This window comes from Canis aureus, chromosome 16 (assembly GCF_053574225.1).
Source record: "Canis aureus isolate CA01 chromosome 16, VMU_Caureus_v.1.0, whole genome shotgun sequence".
NCBI classification, from domain to species: domain Eukaryota; kingdom Metazoa; phylum Chordata; class Mammalia; order Carnivora; family Canidae; genus Canis; species Canis aureus.
The window spans coordinates 28095993-28108974 of NC_135626.1; the positions used below are offsets into that span (position 1 = coordinate 28095993).

Here is a 12982-nt window from a genome sequence, read left to right on the forward strand (position 1 = left end):
GTCATCATGACTATTATTAATAATAGCAAAATTTATTTTTTAAAGATTTTATTTATTTATTCATGGTAGACATAGAGAGAGAGAGAGAGAGAGGCAGAGACACAGGCAGAGGGAGAAGCAGGCTCCATGCTGGGAGCCTGACGTGGGACTTGATCCCGACGTGGGACTTGATCCCGGGACTTGGGACTTGATCCCGGGACTACAGGATCACGCCCTGGGCCAAAGGCAGGCGCTAAACTGCTGAGCCACCCAGGGATCCCCAATAGCAAAATTTAAAAGAGAATGTATTGTTTTTCAAAGAATCTAACTTAAAAAAAGTTAGTCCTGGCTTTTTTTTTCCCATTGGCAATTGAATAGAGATTGAATCTTTAAAATGCTGTTAGGGATAAGGACAATTCTTGGACAATGTTTATAGAAACCTGTTTTTTTGTTTTGTTTTGTTTTTTTGTTTTTTAAGGAAAAGGATGAGTAGTCTTCAGTAACTTTAGTCAATCAGATGTGGAAATAGATCCTGAAGGATGATCTTTCTCATGGGTAAGATTAGATAGTAGATGTCAATGAGATGGGCATTTCATTACCATAGTAATGACATCTTTATGACACCTCTGTGGAAGCTGTGGTATATCAACTCCTGAGGGATAAGCCAGAGAATAATTTCTCTTGCTTGTCAATTCTGGTGACCTAGTAAGCACAGTATATCAATAAAATAAACCTCACAGGGCTGTTTGGTTTGATCTTGAGGATCTCACGGGATACCCAGGTTCATGATACATATTACCATCATTCCTAGATCTTGGGAGTTTCCTCAAGAAAGGGCAACCGCATCTGCATTTTCTTCCTTCTAACTGAATGTGTGTATTAACTCTTAGGTTTAGGTCTTTCAACTCCTTTGAAAGTTTCAAGCAGGAGTAGGTGAGGCAAAGTCCCTTAGTCACTTTTTGTTTAAAAATGTTTTTGCATATATCAAATATATGGCAATGTATATTTTGCATTATTTATGCTATACTATTATACAGTATACATACAATAAGAAATATAAAACCATAGAAGATTTAGAAAAATTCTTTTGAAAAGGGCTGTAAAAAAAAAGAAAAGAGCTGTAAATGTCTATACTTGTATCGTGTTCTTAAGGTCCAACCAGTAAAGAGAAAGTGCTAAATTAAGTGCTAAATTAAAGATTTGTTTTAGAGCATATTTTTCTGCTCTATATCAGTTATTAGGCCTAAAATGCCAAAACTATTGCCATATATCTTCTTATGCTCAAGGTGAAGAAAGCACTCATACTTTTTTGCTTTTGGAGGCATTATGTCAGTTAAGTTTTAGTTTCCAACCTACAATGCAATTATTGCTATCCACATTTTACAGATGATCAGTTTGTGTATTTTCACTTGTATAAATAAAACATTTTTTAATCTTACATGCTTCTTACCACAATTTTAAAAATTTAAGTGTAAAAACAGTTTAAGTATACAGTTCAGTAGTGTTAACCACATTCACACTGTCGTGCATTTGTACAGTTTGGAGAGATGTCAATAGGTCAGAAATGAAATGGACAAATATAATCTGGTAAATTTGAAAATTCAAATTTTAGAAACATGTATTAGAAACTGTTGCATTCTAATGACAAAGTAACTAAAAGGGTTATAGTTCATGATTGTGGTAGTTAGCCAAAAATTGGTTTCCTTTTTGCCTACATGCTTCCCATTAAGCATATATATTTTATACCTTTGCTTGTATTAATGACATAGACTTACTTGCAATCTTACATTGAGGGCATAGGTGTGATCTATAGTATTATTTCACTTTCAGGCATGAGAAGAAAATAACAGGTTCTAGACCTCTGATATCAACCTGCTCTAAAAGCTCTAAAAGATCACACACATAGGTGTGATCTATAGTATTATTTCACTTTCCAAAGGCATGAGAAGAAAATAACAGGTTCTAGACCTCTGATATCAACCTGCTCTATACAGGCACAGTTTAGAAAAGAGCTCCTGAATTTAAATAAGTAAAAGCTGAAGAAAAACTATGTACAAAATGGACAGGGTTCTTGCCGGGGTAGCATACATGAGACAGCAATAAGTACTATAGCACTGGATCACTTTATTCTAGCTTTGTGCCATTCATAGACGCTAAAATCCAAAAAGAGCAGAAATCCCTCTGAACTCATATTTGCAAAATCTTGAGTCCACTCTTTCATGTTCTGGGTTTTTATTATTTCATTCCCTTTATTTCATTATACCACCGTTTATGTTCTCTTGGGTGTGTTCTACTGCCTAGATACCTGTTTGACATGTATCAAACAGCTTGCTTACCCAGAGAAAATGATTGAGCATTGAATTGGATGCAGTTTGACTGTGGCTCAATAGAGGGAGTAGGGGAGCTGAGAGAGCGGAGAGGAAAAGAACGTGTCTGGCTCTGTAAGTGTGCGTGCACTCAAGCCCTCGCCTTAGCCAGCCAGGAGGAGGGGCGGGCTGGGGAGAGGAGCGGGTGGTTGCCTCTAGCTGCTCCACCCTCACTTTGTGTCAGCAGGTAGAGAGCGTGATTGCAGTCCCAGGGGAGGGAGTCGAGCTAGAACACCAATTACAAACCACAGGCTTCCTCCTCTAGGGAGTTGATCCAGAATTGTCTTTCTGGAAGGGAAGCACTCGAATCTTTCCGAACTTTCCAAGCCCATCCATGATTCAGAGACACTGCTTTCTCCCTCTGGGATTTTCTGTGTTCCTGGTAGTGAATTGTTGCTGATGTATTTGCTACTTTGCTTCTTTTCTCTCTCAGGATTTGATCATTTTATATGCTGTTCGGGGAGAAAAAGAACTTTTGTTAGAAAGGAGATTTCAAAAATGATTTTGGATCCTTTATAAGTGCTTTTAGAGTTCTTGGGAACAGTAGCTCTAAGCCTGGAGTAAATGTTTGCCTTTGACCTGCATGGATTATTTTTTCAGGCTGCGGAATTTCTCGGCACCTACCTGCAGTGTGGGGCCCTTGATCTGGTTGCAGAGTAAGAAGGTGGAAGAATGAGCTGTACTTGGTTAAACAGTTGAAACCTTTTTTGAGCAGGACCTATAAAAGCATAATTGAATTTGTTTCACCCCCGTGGATTCCGGTGGGCCCGACAGCACAACAGGTTTGCAGATTTCTTTTGAAATTCTTATTTTTCTCCCTCTGCCTCAGCAAAAGAGAAGGATCTATATAACAGGTTCATGTTCAATTGCTTGGCTTTTCACCACTTATTCCGAAGACTTTATAAGTTTTTTGTTTTTTTTTTAACTTGACCTCTGAACACAGTGGGCTTTGTGGTTGAAGTGCATTTTTATTTCCTGAAGGGTACACATTTTAATATCTTAGAACTAAGATTTTGTTTGTACAAAGACCTAAATTCTCAAGTGTGCCTAGAAATAGCACAGATCTGCTCTACTCAGGCTTATTTTTACTTTTTCAGGATGTTCTACTTAGAGCCTGTAGACTAATCACCTCCCTACTCCCCCTATCTTTTATTCCCCACCCCCTCAAAGAATTTGAAAACGTGTTAGGAATAGTCCTTTGTTTTACCTAAGAACATAGAAAATTACAGATTACAAGATCTGGATAATAAAGTAGTTTCCAAAAGCATCTCATGGGAAATCAAAGTGCTTGGCATTCTCAAGCAGGAGAGTAAAAGCTGGAATCCCTAAGATAGAACGGAAAATAAAGATAGAAATATCAATTTTAACTGGAAAAATAATTGGAAAGCTAACTTTTTCAAATACTCTTATGATTTTGAAAGTTGGAAAAGGCAATGATACTCAGGATTATCCTGTAATATGTGAAGACATATAAATTGGCATCTAATTTATAGACAAATTTAGGTAGAACATTAAAATGATAGTATATTTAACTTCATGAAAAGTATAAATTCAATGGGCCTAGAACTCTGGCTACACTAAAAAAAGTTTAATGTGAAAACTTTTGAATACATGTCATAGCATCTTTGGACATCTCTCGAAGTGTGGCCTGAAGTATCGTACCCTCTCCTCCATTAAAAAAAAAAAATCTCTCCTTTACCATTGACAATTTTGTGGCTTAGGAAGGACCATCTCTTCATTTTCCAAGCTGGCTTTTTTCATTCTCCTCTGCAATGCTTGGCTTTAGTTGTTTACTTTGCCTTGTTTTGTTCATTAACATTGGGTTTAGCGGTTCAGCAACTTGATGCATATGGAAGACCAGCACCAAGTGAATTGACATAATAATAATTCAGGATGTGACATTCAACTTCAAGCAAAGTTGGAAATTCCAAAGAGAAGTGGTGATATCTTTACAAATCATAGTGAAGATGGGAGAAAATGACATATCTGCAGCAGAAGTGGGCTGAAAACACCCTCTTCTTTCCTGACAGATCAGGAATGCCACCTGTTCTTGGGAATTTATTTTAGAAAAAGGAAGAGCCAAAACTACGACTTGGCTTTCAGAAACCAAAGCATAAATTGTCTTTTCCTCCCATTTGTCTGGATCTGAGAACCTGCATTTGGTATTAGCTAGTGGAAGCAGTATGTATGGCCGAAGTGCATTGCTGCAGCTGGTAGCATGAGTGGTAGCCACCAGCTGCAGCTGGCTGCCCTCTGGCCCTGGCTGCTGATGGCTACCCTGCAGGCAGGCTTTGGACGCACAGGACTGGTATTGGCAGCAGCGGTGGAGTCTGAAAGATCAGCAGAGCAGAAAGCTATTATCAGAGTGATCCCCTTGAAAATGGACCCCACAGGAAAACTGAATCTCACTTTGGAAGGTGTTTTTGCTGGTGTTGCTGAAATAACTCCCGCAGAAGGAAAATTAATGCAGGTAAGGATAATTTATTATATTTCACTTTCCATCTGTCCAAAATATGCCTTTCTTCTTTTTTGTCTCTCAAATCAAATACAAGAGCTTCTGCTGTTTAGTTTTGTTTATCTTTTAAGGGTATTGCCTTATTGGCCTTCTAAAACAAATTCTTAATTTATACTAAAGAAGAAACATATAAAATTCCATGTTTTAGAAGATCATCTGCTTATTTTTAATGCTGATATTACATTGTCTTTTTAGATTCATGTAATAAGGCCATTCTTTGCAAGTTATGTATTCTGGGGCCCATTTTTTGATAGATTAAATATATAGACTTTAATTGACCCAAGGATCGGACTTCATATCCTGTTTAAATTTGAAGTGAACACTGAGGAGGTTGATTTTTTTTTATTGAGGTAAAATTGGTATATAACATTAATTTCAACTGTACAACATAATAATTTGATATTGTATACATTACAAAGTGATCACCACAATAAGTCTAGTTACCATCTGTTGCCATACAATTTTAAGGAGGTTACAATGGTCAGCAGCACCCTGAGATTCTAGAATGTCTTTGGAACATATTTGATCATCATATCACTTTTAAAATTCAATCAAGCTTGAATGTTACGGCTGGCTTTATACCACGTGTAGCACTCTATTGCTAACCCCAAAATGGAGAGGACTACGTTACAAAATGGACACAAGGTGTAAAATTGCCTCCTTTGGTCTTGTCTACACATAATTTTATTTTGAAAACTTTTTAATTCAACATTTGTTCTTTATTCACCCACCAAGCTTTTCAGACACAGTTTCTTAGGCTTTTACACTGTGAATTTTGCCTATAATTCATTCATAGCCTATTCTTTATGTATCAAATTTATGAACTGACTGGGGCCATAGATTTTCATAGGTTAATTGCTCATTCCCCATGGTGAAGAGAGAGCCTAAAGGGCTGTACTTTTTTACTGTGGCATTCTAGTGTCTTATTCCATAGAACTATGAAATATTATTGCTTAATATTCATTTTATAAAAGGGCGGCTCTTGCTATAGCTCTTGGACATAGGTTAAAATGTTATTAAATATGATTTATTTCAATATCCAGCCTCAGATTTTAATTTTGTGATATGAACAGAACCAAAGTATTGTTTGCATTTAAATTGTTGTCTACTTAAAGAAGGTGAGAAAATTTAACAAATTATAGAACTCTCTTTTCCAAACATGGGATTTTACATTATATGATTTTGTGGTTCTTTAAGATCACTTTTTAGGCAATATTTTGACACTGGGATAAATGAAGTGGAAGGATTAGATGAAATGGAAAAATAGAATAAAGAATGTATCTGGAAAAAATGGCAAAAGAATTTTTGGACAAGAGCCTATTTATTCATTTAAACTCTAGGATGGAATTAGGAATATTTATAGGTTGAGGGACGTCTGGGTACCTCAGCGGTTGGGCGGCTGCCTTCGGCTCAGGTCCTCAGAGCATGATCCTGGGGTCCTGGAATTGAGTCCCCTGTCTGGCTCCCTGTGGGGAGTCTGCTTCTCCCTCTGCTTATGTCTCTACCTCTCTGTCTCTCTCATGAATAAATAAATAAAATATTTTTTTAAAAAAGGAATACTTACAGATTGAAATTACAAATCATTTTGAATATAATTGGAAAGGAAATTTTCTTCCTGACTTTGTCTAGTTAATATCCTGAAGCATAACGTATGTGCCTTATTTTCATTTTTATCTCTAATTTTACTATAGAACCATATTTTGATATATCTGAGGTCTTTGGGAGCCATACTAAGCCATGTGTCTTATTAATGTCCTGTGGCGGCATGTTCATGGGTTAATTATATGATGCAGGGGATCCCTGGGTGGCTCAGCGGTTTAGCGCCTGCTTTTGGCCCAGGGCATGATCCTGGAGTCCCGGATCAGGTCCCACATCAGGCTTCCTGCGTGGAGCCTGTTTCCCCCTCTGCCCATGTCTCTGCCTCTCTCTCTTTCTGTGTCTCTCATGAATAAATAAATAAAATCTTTTAAAAATCTTAAAAAAAATTATGATACATAAAATAGTGTCTCTTTTATTTTAAATGTGTTGTCTTCTGTTATAAAGCTCTGTGTATTTATAAAGGAAAAGGTGTATAACAGAGACTAGCTGGGATTCTCTCTACCATTCATTATTTTACCAATCTTTATCACATCTTCTCCTATTCTACCTTTCTTCTCATTCTGGTAAATCCTGCTGATTTTTTCTTTTTTTTAGCTGTTAATTTTGAACATATCAGTATACTTTAAATGTTGTTTCTTTACTTAGTGAAGGGGGAATTTCATTGTATCTATTATTTAGCAAGGCCTTACATGCTTTATTAGAGGGTGGTTTTGCATAGTTGGCAATTTTTAGTCTTTCTTCACTTTTTCTGTTCACATAAGCCTCTTTTTTAGGTCATTAATAAGTTTGTATACTAGGCTAATATTAATCACTGGATACTATCAATATTGGTCCTGGTTTATTGTCTCTGAGTCAATTTTTAATCCACAATAGTTACTAAGTTTTCCTAATAGCCTCTTTTGAGAGACTTTATTATAAAAATACAAAAACCTTTTGAATGATATGCATCCGTTCTTCTTTACCTGCCATTTGATTAATTCTTTCAAAGAACTCTAGTGTGTTAGGGACACATGGTTTACACTTGTAGAATCCATGCTGTTTGTTCCTTATCAGATTACACTGCAGCTCAGGTTTACTCAACTGTGGTTAACCAAGCCTCCCATTTAACTGAAGTTTGCATCTCTCAGAGCTGTGCTTTGCTGCACTTCAGCTTGCTTGATAGATAGCTGTACCCTGTGTCACAAATCTGAAGGCAGTCTTCTCTGTTGGCTTTTATGAATTTTAGATAATTTTATGTATCCTCTGCCTATGAATTATTCTAGGTGCCTATTAAGGTTGATTGTCTCTAAAGATGTAGTCAGGCCTTGTTAAATTGGGGGTGCTATGCATTGGGAAATGTAAAGATACAAGAACTGTGATTTAAAAAAACAGTACCCTTGTTGTGGTTTCTGGAATTCCCAGAGAGTTTCAGAAAACCTGACATTTCTTTATATTTTGTTCAATTAATCCCTGTCAGGGAAACTTTCCAGATCTCCTAATTCCTTGTCTGTGTCTGATAAAAAGGACTAAATGATGGTGAGTATAACTTTTTACTGTTTTTATTTTTCATTTGAATATATATATATTTTTTTTCCTGGTTTATACCACTGTAGATGGAAAATGTGGTAGATCTTATGCATTGTCTAACTGTCCAGTTTTCTGGTTTATTTACTCTTGTCAAGATTTGTTTCTATATTTCTAGTAACATGGTTGCTACCACTTCTATAAATGATTATAGTCCTATTTTCTTTTTCGATTCTTACTCCTTACTTATAAATGTCACACAGAGGGACAACTCAAAATCGATCTTTTTCCTCGAAGCAAAAGAGCGAGATTCCTATTAGCATAGCATGAGAGGTCAACGTTCTTTGATTGTCATACTCTTCCTGCTCAGCGGGTTGTCCTGGATTTTCTTAGACTCAAGGATAAAGTTATGATCAAGATTAGAATGTACTGTCCTGAGGCTTCAGACTTACAGTGGGAACTGTGGTGGTTAGCTTTTGGCCACAAGCAGCGAACACCTCCTGGACAAATTCCCCCTTGTGCATTGTCTCTGCTTGCCCCTTAATTTACCTTTTAGTCAACATGTAGCTATCCTATCTTTGCATTTTTGCTTTATTTGTAGTCAGAACCTGAAATGAATAATTTGAGGAGGGAGAGAAATCTTTATGATTAAGGCTCTGGCCAAAGCCAGAGAGACAATGCTTTAGGTAACTATAGTTGACAAAATGACTACACTGTGACTCAAGGGACATGACTTTTAGCTCTGACTCTGTCACTAAGTAGTTGGGTGTTTTGGGACAAAATGGTTTTTACCTTTCTAGGCTATAGATTCCCCATCTGTAAAAATGAGAGACTCAAATATAATAGTGCATTGCAAACTTGTGGTAGTCATTTTACATGTATTATTAGCTCATTGCATCCTCATAATAACTTCGTGAGAGAAGTACAAAACTTTTATTCTTCACATTTGACAGATAAGGAAACTGAGACTCAAAGTGTTATTATCTGCCAAGGTCATGTGGCTAGTAGGTGGCATACTTGGGAGCGTGAACCCCAGAGCCCAAGGTTTTTCAGCTCTAAAATTCTGGGCATCAAAGAATGCTACAAATGAACAGAATACCAGTGTGGGCTATATATATAAATGATTCATTTATTTCCAGACTAGAAAGGAATGAAAATGATGAGTACTGGTTTCTGAGGTTGACCCAGAATACCCAATATCCTGCTAATTTCTAATAATCTCTGTTCCTTCCCTTTCTCTCATTTGTGTTTCATTTGCAAAGATATTTGTAAATCAGATTGTTTATTTAATCAGTATCTACCTTTTCATGTAACAGCTTTCATTAGCTTTCTCTTCATTTTATAACAGACCATGGTAAACCATCTAATACAGGAACCTGGCATCATAAATTTTAAAATAGCATATGCACTGAGTGCACAAGTTGGAGCCCCTTGGAAGTAGAGATTTCAAAGTTTTGGGATTTTGTTTTGAGACCAGCCTTTAAAAGAAGAGTAAATATTCAAGGCACAGTCAACTCTCAGTTATTTATATTAATGGAGGTACAGAAAAACCAATTAATTTATAATTGACTTTGGAACAGAGTCAGAAGTACACCCATCAGATACAGTTCCGCTGTGTGCACTACTAACAATCTTAGATACTTGCCTTCTACGGTCCTAGCTCAGAGCCTCTCTTGATTTGGCTTTGTTGTTAGAAGCCTGGCACCCAGAGGAGAGAAGAAAGCTACAGAATATTTTTAATGATAATTTTTCAAGTTAAGGTATCTCTTTTATAAGCACCCATAAAGCAGATTTGTATACATAATAGTTCTTTATTTCATGTGGAAATCCAGCAAATATTTTGTAAATTCAAATTCATAAGTCTCTGTGGTTAATAGGAATCAATAAATGAGCTGTACCTTTGGCTATTACACCTATCAGGCTATTTAGTGTTTAGCTGATTCTGGGGGTAGACATTTCCTTGTTTTTTGCAGTAAAGTGTTTGCATGTGTGCTGTAATTTTTTTCTTTATGTAAAAATTAGCCATAGTTTACTTAAAAAAAAAAGATTATTTATTTATTTGAGAGAGAGTGTGGGGTAGGTAGAGTGGGAAAGGGAGAGTCCTAAGCAGACTCTGTGCTCAGCATGGAGCCTGATGTGGGGCTCTACGCAGGGCTTAATCTCACAACCCTGAGATTGTGAGCTGAGCTGAAACCAAGAGTGAGATGCTTAACCAAGTGTACCACGCAGGCACCCCAGCCATAGTTTACTTTTTATATAGTATTAAAGACGTTTCTGGGGCTCTTGGTTTTTGTTGTTTTTGTTGTTTTTTAAGTAGCTCCATGCTAGGAGCCCAACACAGGGCTTGAACTCAACAACTCTGAGATCAAGACCTGGGCAGATATCAAGAGTCAGATGCTTAACTGACTGAGCCACCCAAGCACCCCTGTTTTTGTTTTTGTTTTTAATAGATGGGCTTTTGCATTTTACTCACTGGAAAGTGTTGGAACTTTTTTGTGCCCTTTTTTTTCTCTTATTTCCTTCAAATTGCTAAGTACAGTTGAGGAAAAAAGTGTTATAAATGAACACTATACTATTATAAATGTCCTGTTAGGAACCAGAATTGGTAGTGCAGGGAGGGTATTGTTAGAGAAGAGTGTGGTAATGATGTTCCATTGATTTTCTATGTTTTCTTCCAAGAAGTTTAAAATGATTTACAAATACCTGCAAGCCAAATAGGAACAAGTGATATTTACTCCATTTTACAGAAAAGGAAACATAATGGGAGAGAGAAAGCAAATAAATTATCCAAGAACAAAGCTGCACAGGGATAGACCCAGTCTTCTTTGCAGGAGATAGATGAATAGTCCAATTTTTAAGGTATCCAAGGATGTGGGTTTCTCTGGGATCAGTTCTCTGGAATGGGAATTCTAAAAAGCTAAAATATTGTCAAAGTCTGAGATATCTACTCTATTTGGGCCTATGCTGTTCAGTGTGATAACTCAGTCAAAAAACTATGGGTGAAACGGTTTGCCAACTTTATGTCTCAAAAAAAAACAATGAGCCCATGCTCTGATCTGCATTCATTGTTTTTTTCAGCATTGCTGAAGTCTAGGAAGGCCTCATTCCTCCTGAGCTCATATTCTTCCCTGCTTTGTTTTTCTTTATAAGCTTTGGCCATGTGACATACTATAATATTTTACTTTTGTACTTGTCTCTGTCCCCTCATTGGAATATGAGTTCTATGGAAGTAGGGACTTTTGTCTCCTTAGTTCAGAGCTGTATTCTTGGAAAGTAGTGCCTTAATATACTTAGTGCCTTAGACATAATAGTTACTCAATAATTATTTATTGAATAAATATAAGGAACAAGATGGTGGTGCTGAGTAACTCTAGTAGCTGGGAGATAACTTTAGGATGAAGCAGACTTATTTATGTCATCACATTTCTAAGTATACTACGAGGCCAATTATTTTGAGTGCTTTGGGTTTGATATAACACGCTTTATTCCTTTACTCCTCTGACTTACAGACAGCTTAGTATCTCCTTGATTGCTGCTTCCAAATTGTAAACATAGCTATAATCAATATGTTTGAGGTGCTCCTTTCCACAGTGTTTTTACACAGCATTTATTTGGTTTAATAGACCAACTTCTGCTTTTTAGGAAATTCTAATTTTTTATTTTTTATTTTTTTTTCGATTTTTAAAATTTGTTTATTCATGAGAGACACAGGTAGAGGGAGAAGCAGGCTCCCTGCAGGGAGCCTGATGCAGGACTCGATCCCAGGACTCCAGATCATGACCTGAGCTGAAGGCAGTGGAACAACCACTGAGCCACCCAGGTGTCCCAGAAATTCTAATTTTCTAAGAAATATTTATTGGGGTGCTGACTTTAAATCTGTAATTATAAAATATTGGCATATATCCAAAGGATTTCACTTTCTTGGTCGTAAGCTTTTGGCTCCCAATTCTGGTTTTGAGATACCCTAACACAGTGATTTTTAATCCTTTTTTGGTGTCATAGACACCTTTGAGGATTTGAGAAAAGTTGCTGACCACATGTACTTAACATATAATTTTTCATAAAACCTCAGTGAATTGAAAGATATAGGGATCTAAGGATTCCAGATCAATGACTGTTATTCTAGACTAATCCCAATTATTTAAATAATACCAAATTCGCAAAACCGATTTACCCTCAGTTTACTTAATTTAAAAAGTATTTGTATAGGGGTACCTTGATGGCTCAGTCAGTTGGGTGGCCAACTCTTGATTTGATTTTAGATCATGGTCTTGGAGTTGTGGGACTGGGCCCCTGTCAGGCTCTGTGCTCAGCATAGAGTCTGCTTGTCCCTCTCCCTGCCCCTCCCCCCCATTTTCACATGCTCGCTCTCTCTCTAAAATAAACAAAATTTTAAAGCAAAAGTGAATATATTACTTGAAGTCAAACAGACAACTATATTATGATATAGTTATAAGATGGATGGCCTGACCTAAGATGACCTCAGATGTAAAAATTGATATGACAAGGATCTACTTATGTTTACTTAGTAGAGGAATTGTGCTCTCCAAATGTTTGTGGGTATATGTGTCTGTTTGATTACTAAATTCAAAAAACATAGGCTATAAAACTAACTTTAGTTACTTTCTATTTTTTTGGTTTCAATCCTTTGAGCTCTGTTGCTTTCCCTGGGATAGAATTCCTTGGGCACTTAAATTTCTGTTTGCTATAATGGAAAACTTTTTATCTTTTTAAAAAAGTTTATTGTTGCTTGCTCATTTATTTTTAAAAATAGCAGATAAGCTACTTTACCTACTCTAATTTTTATCTGGGTTCTAAACATTATAGTTCATGAATATATTTTGTTTTGTTTTGTTTGATACTTTTAATATATTAGAATTTGTGTTTAATATGCAAATTTGGAAACACCAAAATAAAGTGATTTAAGTTAGAGAGTTTTTTTGAGAATTATAAACACAGTCTCACATTTTTCTTGGAGATAGGAAATTAGATTATTTAGAAATTCTGGTCTCTGGAATCT

General features: G+C 36.4%; 1 protein-coding gene and 1 long non-coding RNA gene across 7 annotated transcripts in view; one reads left to right on the forward strand and one right to left on the reverse strand.

The window, feature by feature from the left end:
* Positions 1-2083: 2083 nt before the first annotated feature.
* LOC144286276 (uncharacterized) lies at positions 2084-5355 on the reverse strand. The gene is made up of 4 exons (XR_013354318.1): positions 5305-5355; positions 3553-3670; positions 2970-3063; positions 2084-2797 (listed from the first exon to the last, which is right to left on the reverse strand). It is a non-coding gene; the product is annotated as an uncharacterized LOC144286276 (long non-coding RNA).
* Positions 2523-12982, forward strand: part of RNF43 (ring finger protein 43) — a 65616-nt gene continuing 55156 nt past the window's right edge. For 2 of the 6 annotated variants that reach the window (XM_077852515.1, XM_077852517.1), the window contains exon 1: positions 2523-4815. In XM_077852515.1, the coding sequence (XP_077708641.1) occupies positions 4564-4815 (252 nt within the window). In that variant the 5' untranslated portion in view covers positions 2523-4563. Of the gene's footprint in view, positions 4816-7953; positions 7975-12982 lie in introns of those variants that run through there. The other 4 variants (XM_077852519.1, XM_077852520.1, XM_077852516.1 and 1 more) reach the window with 3 other exon arrangements.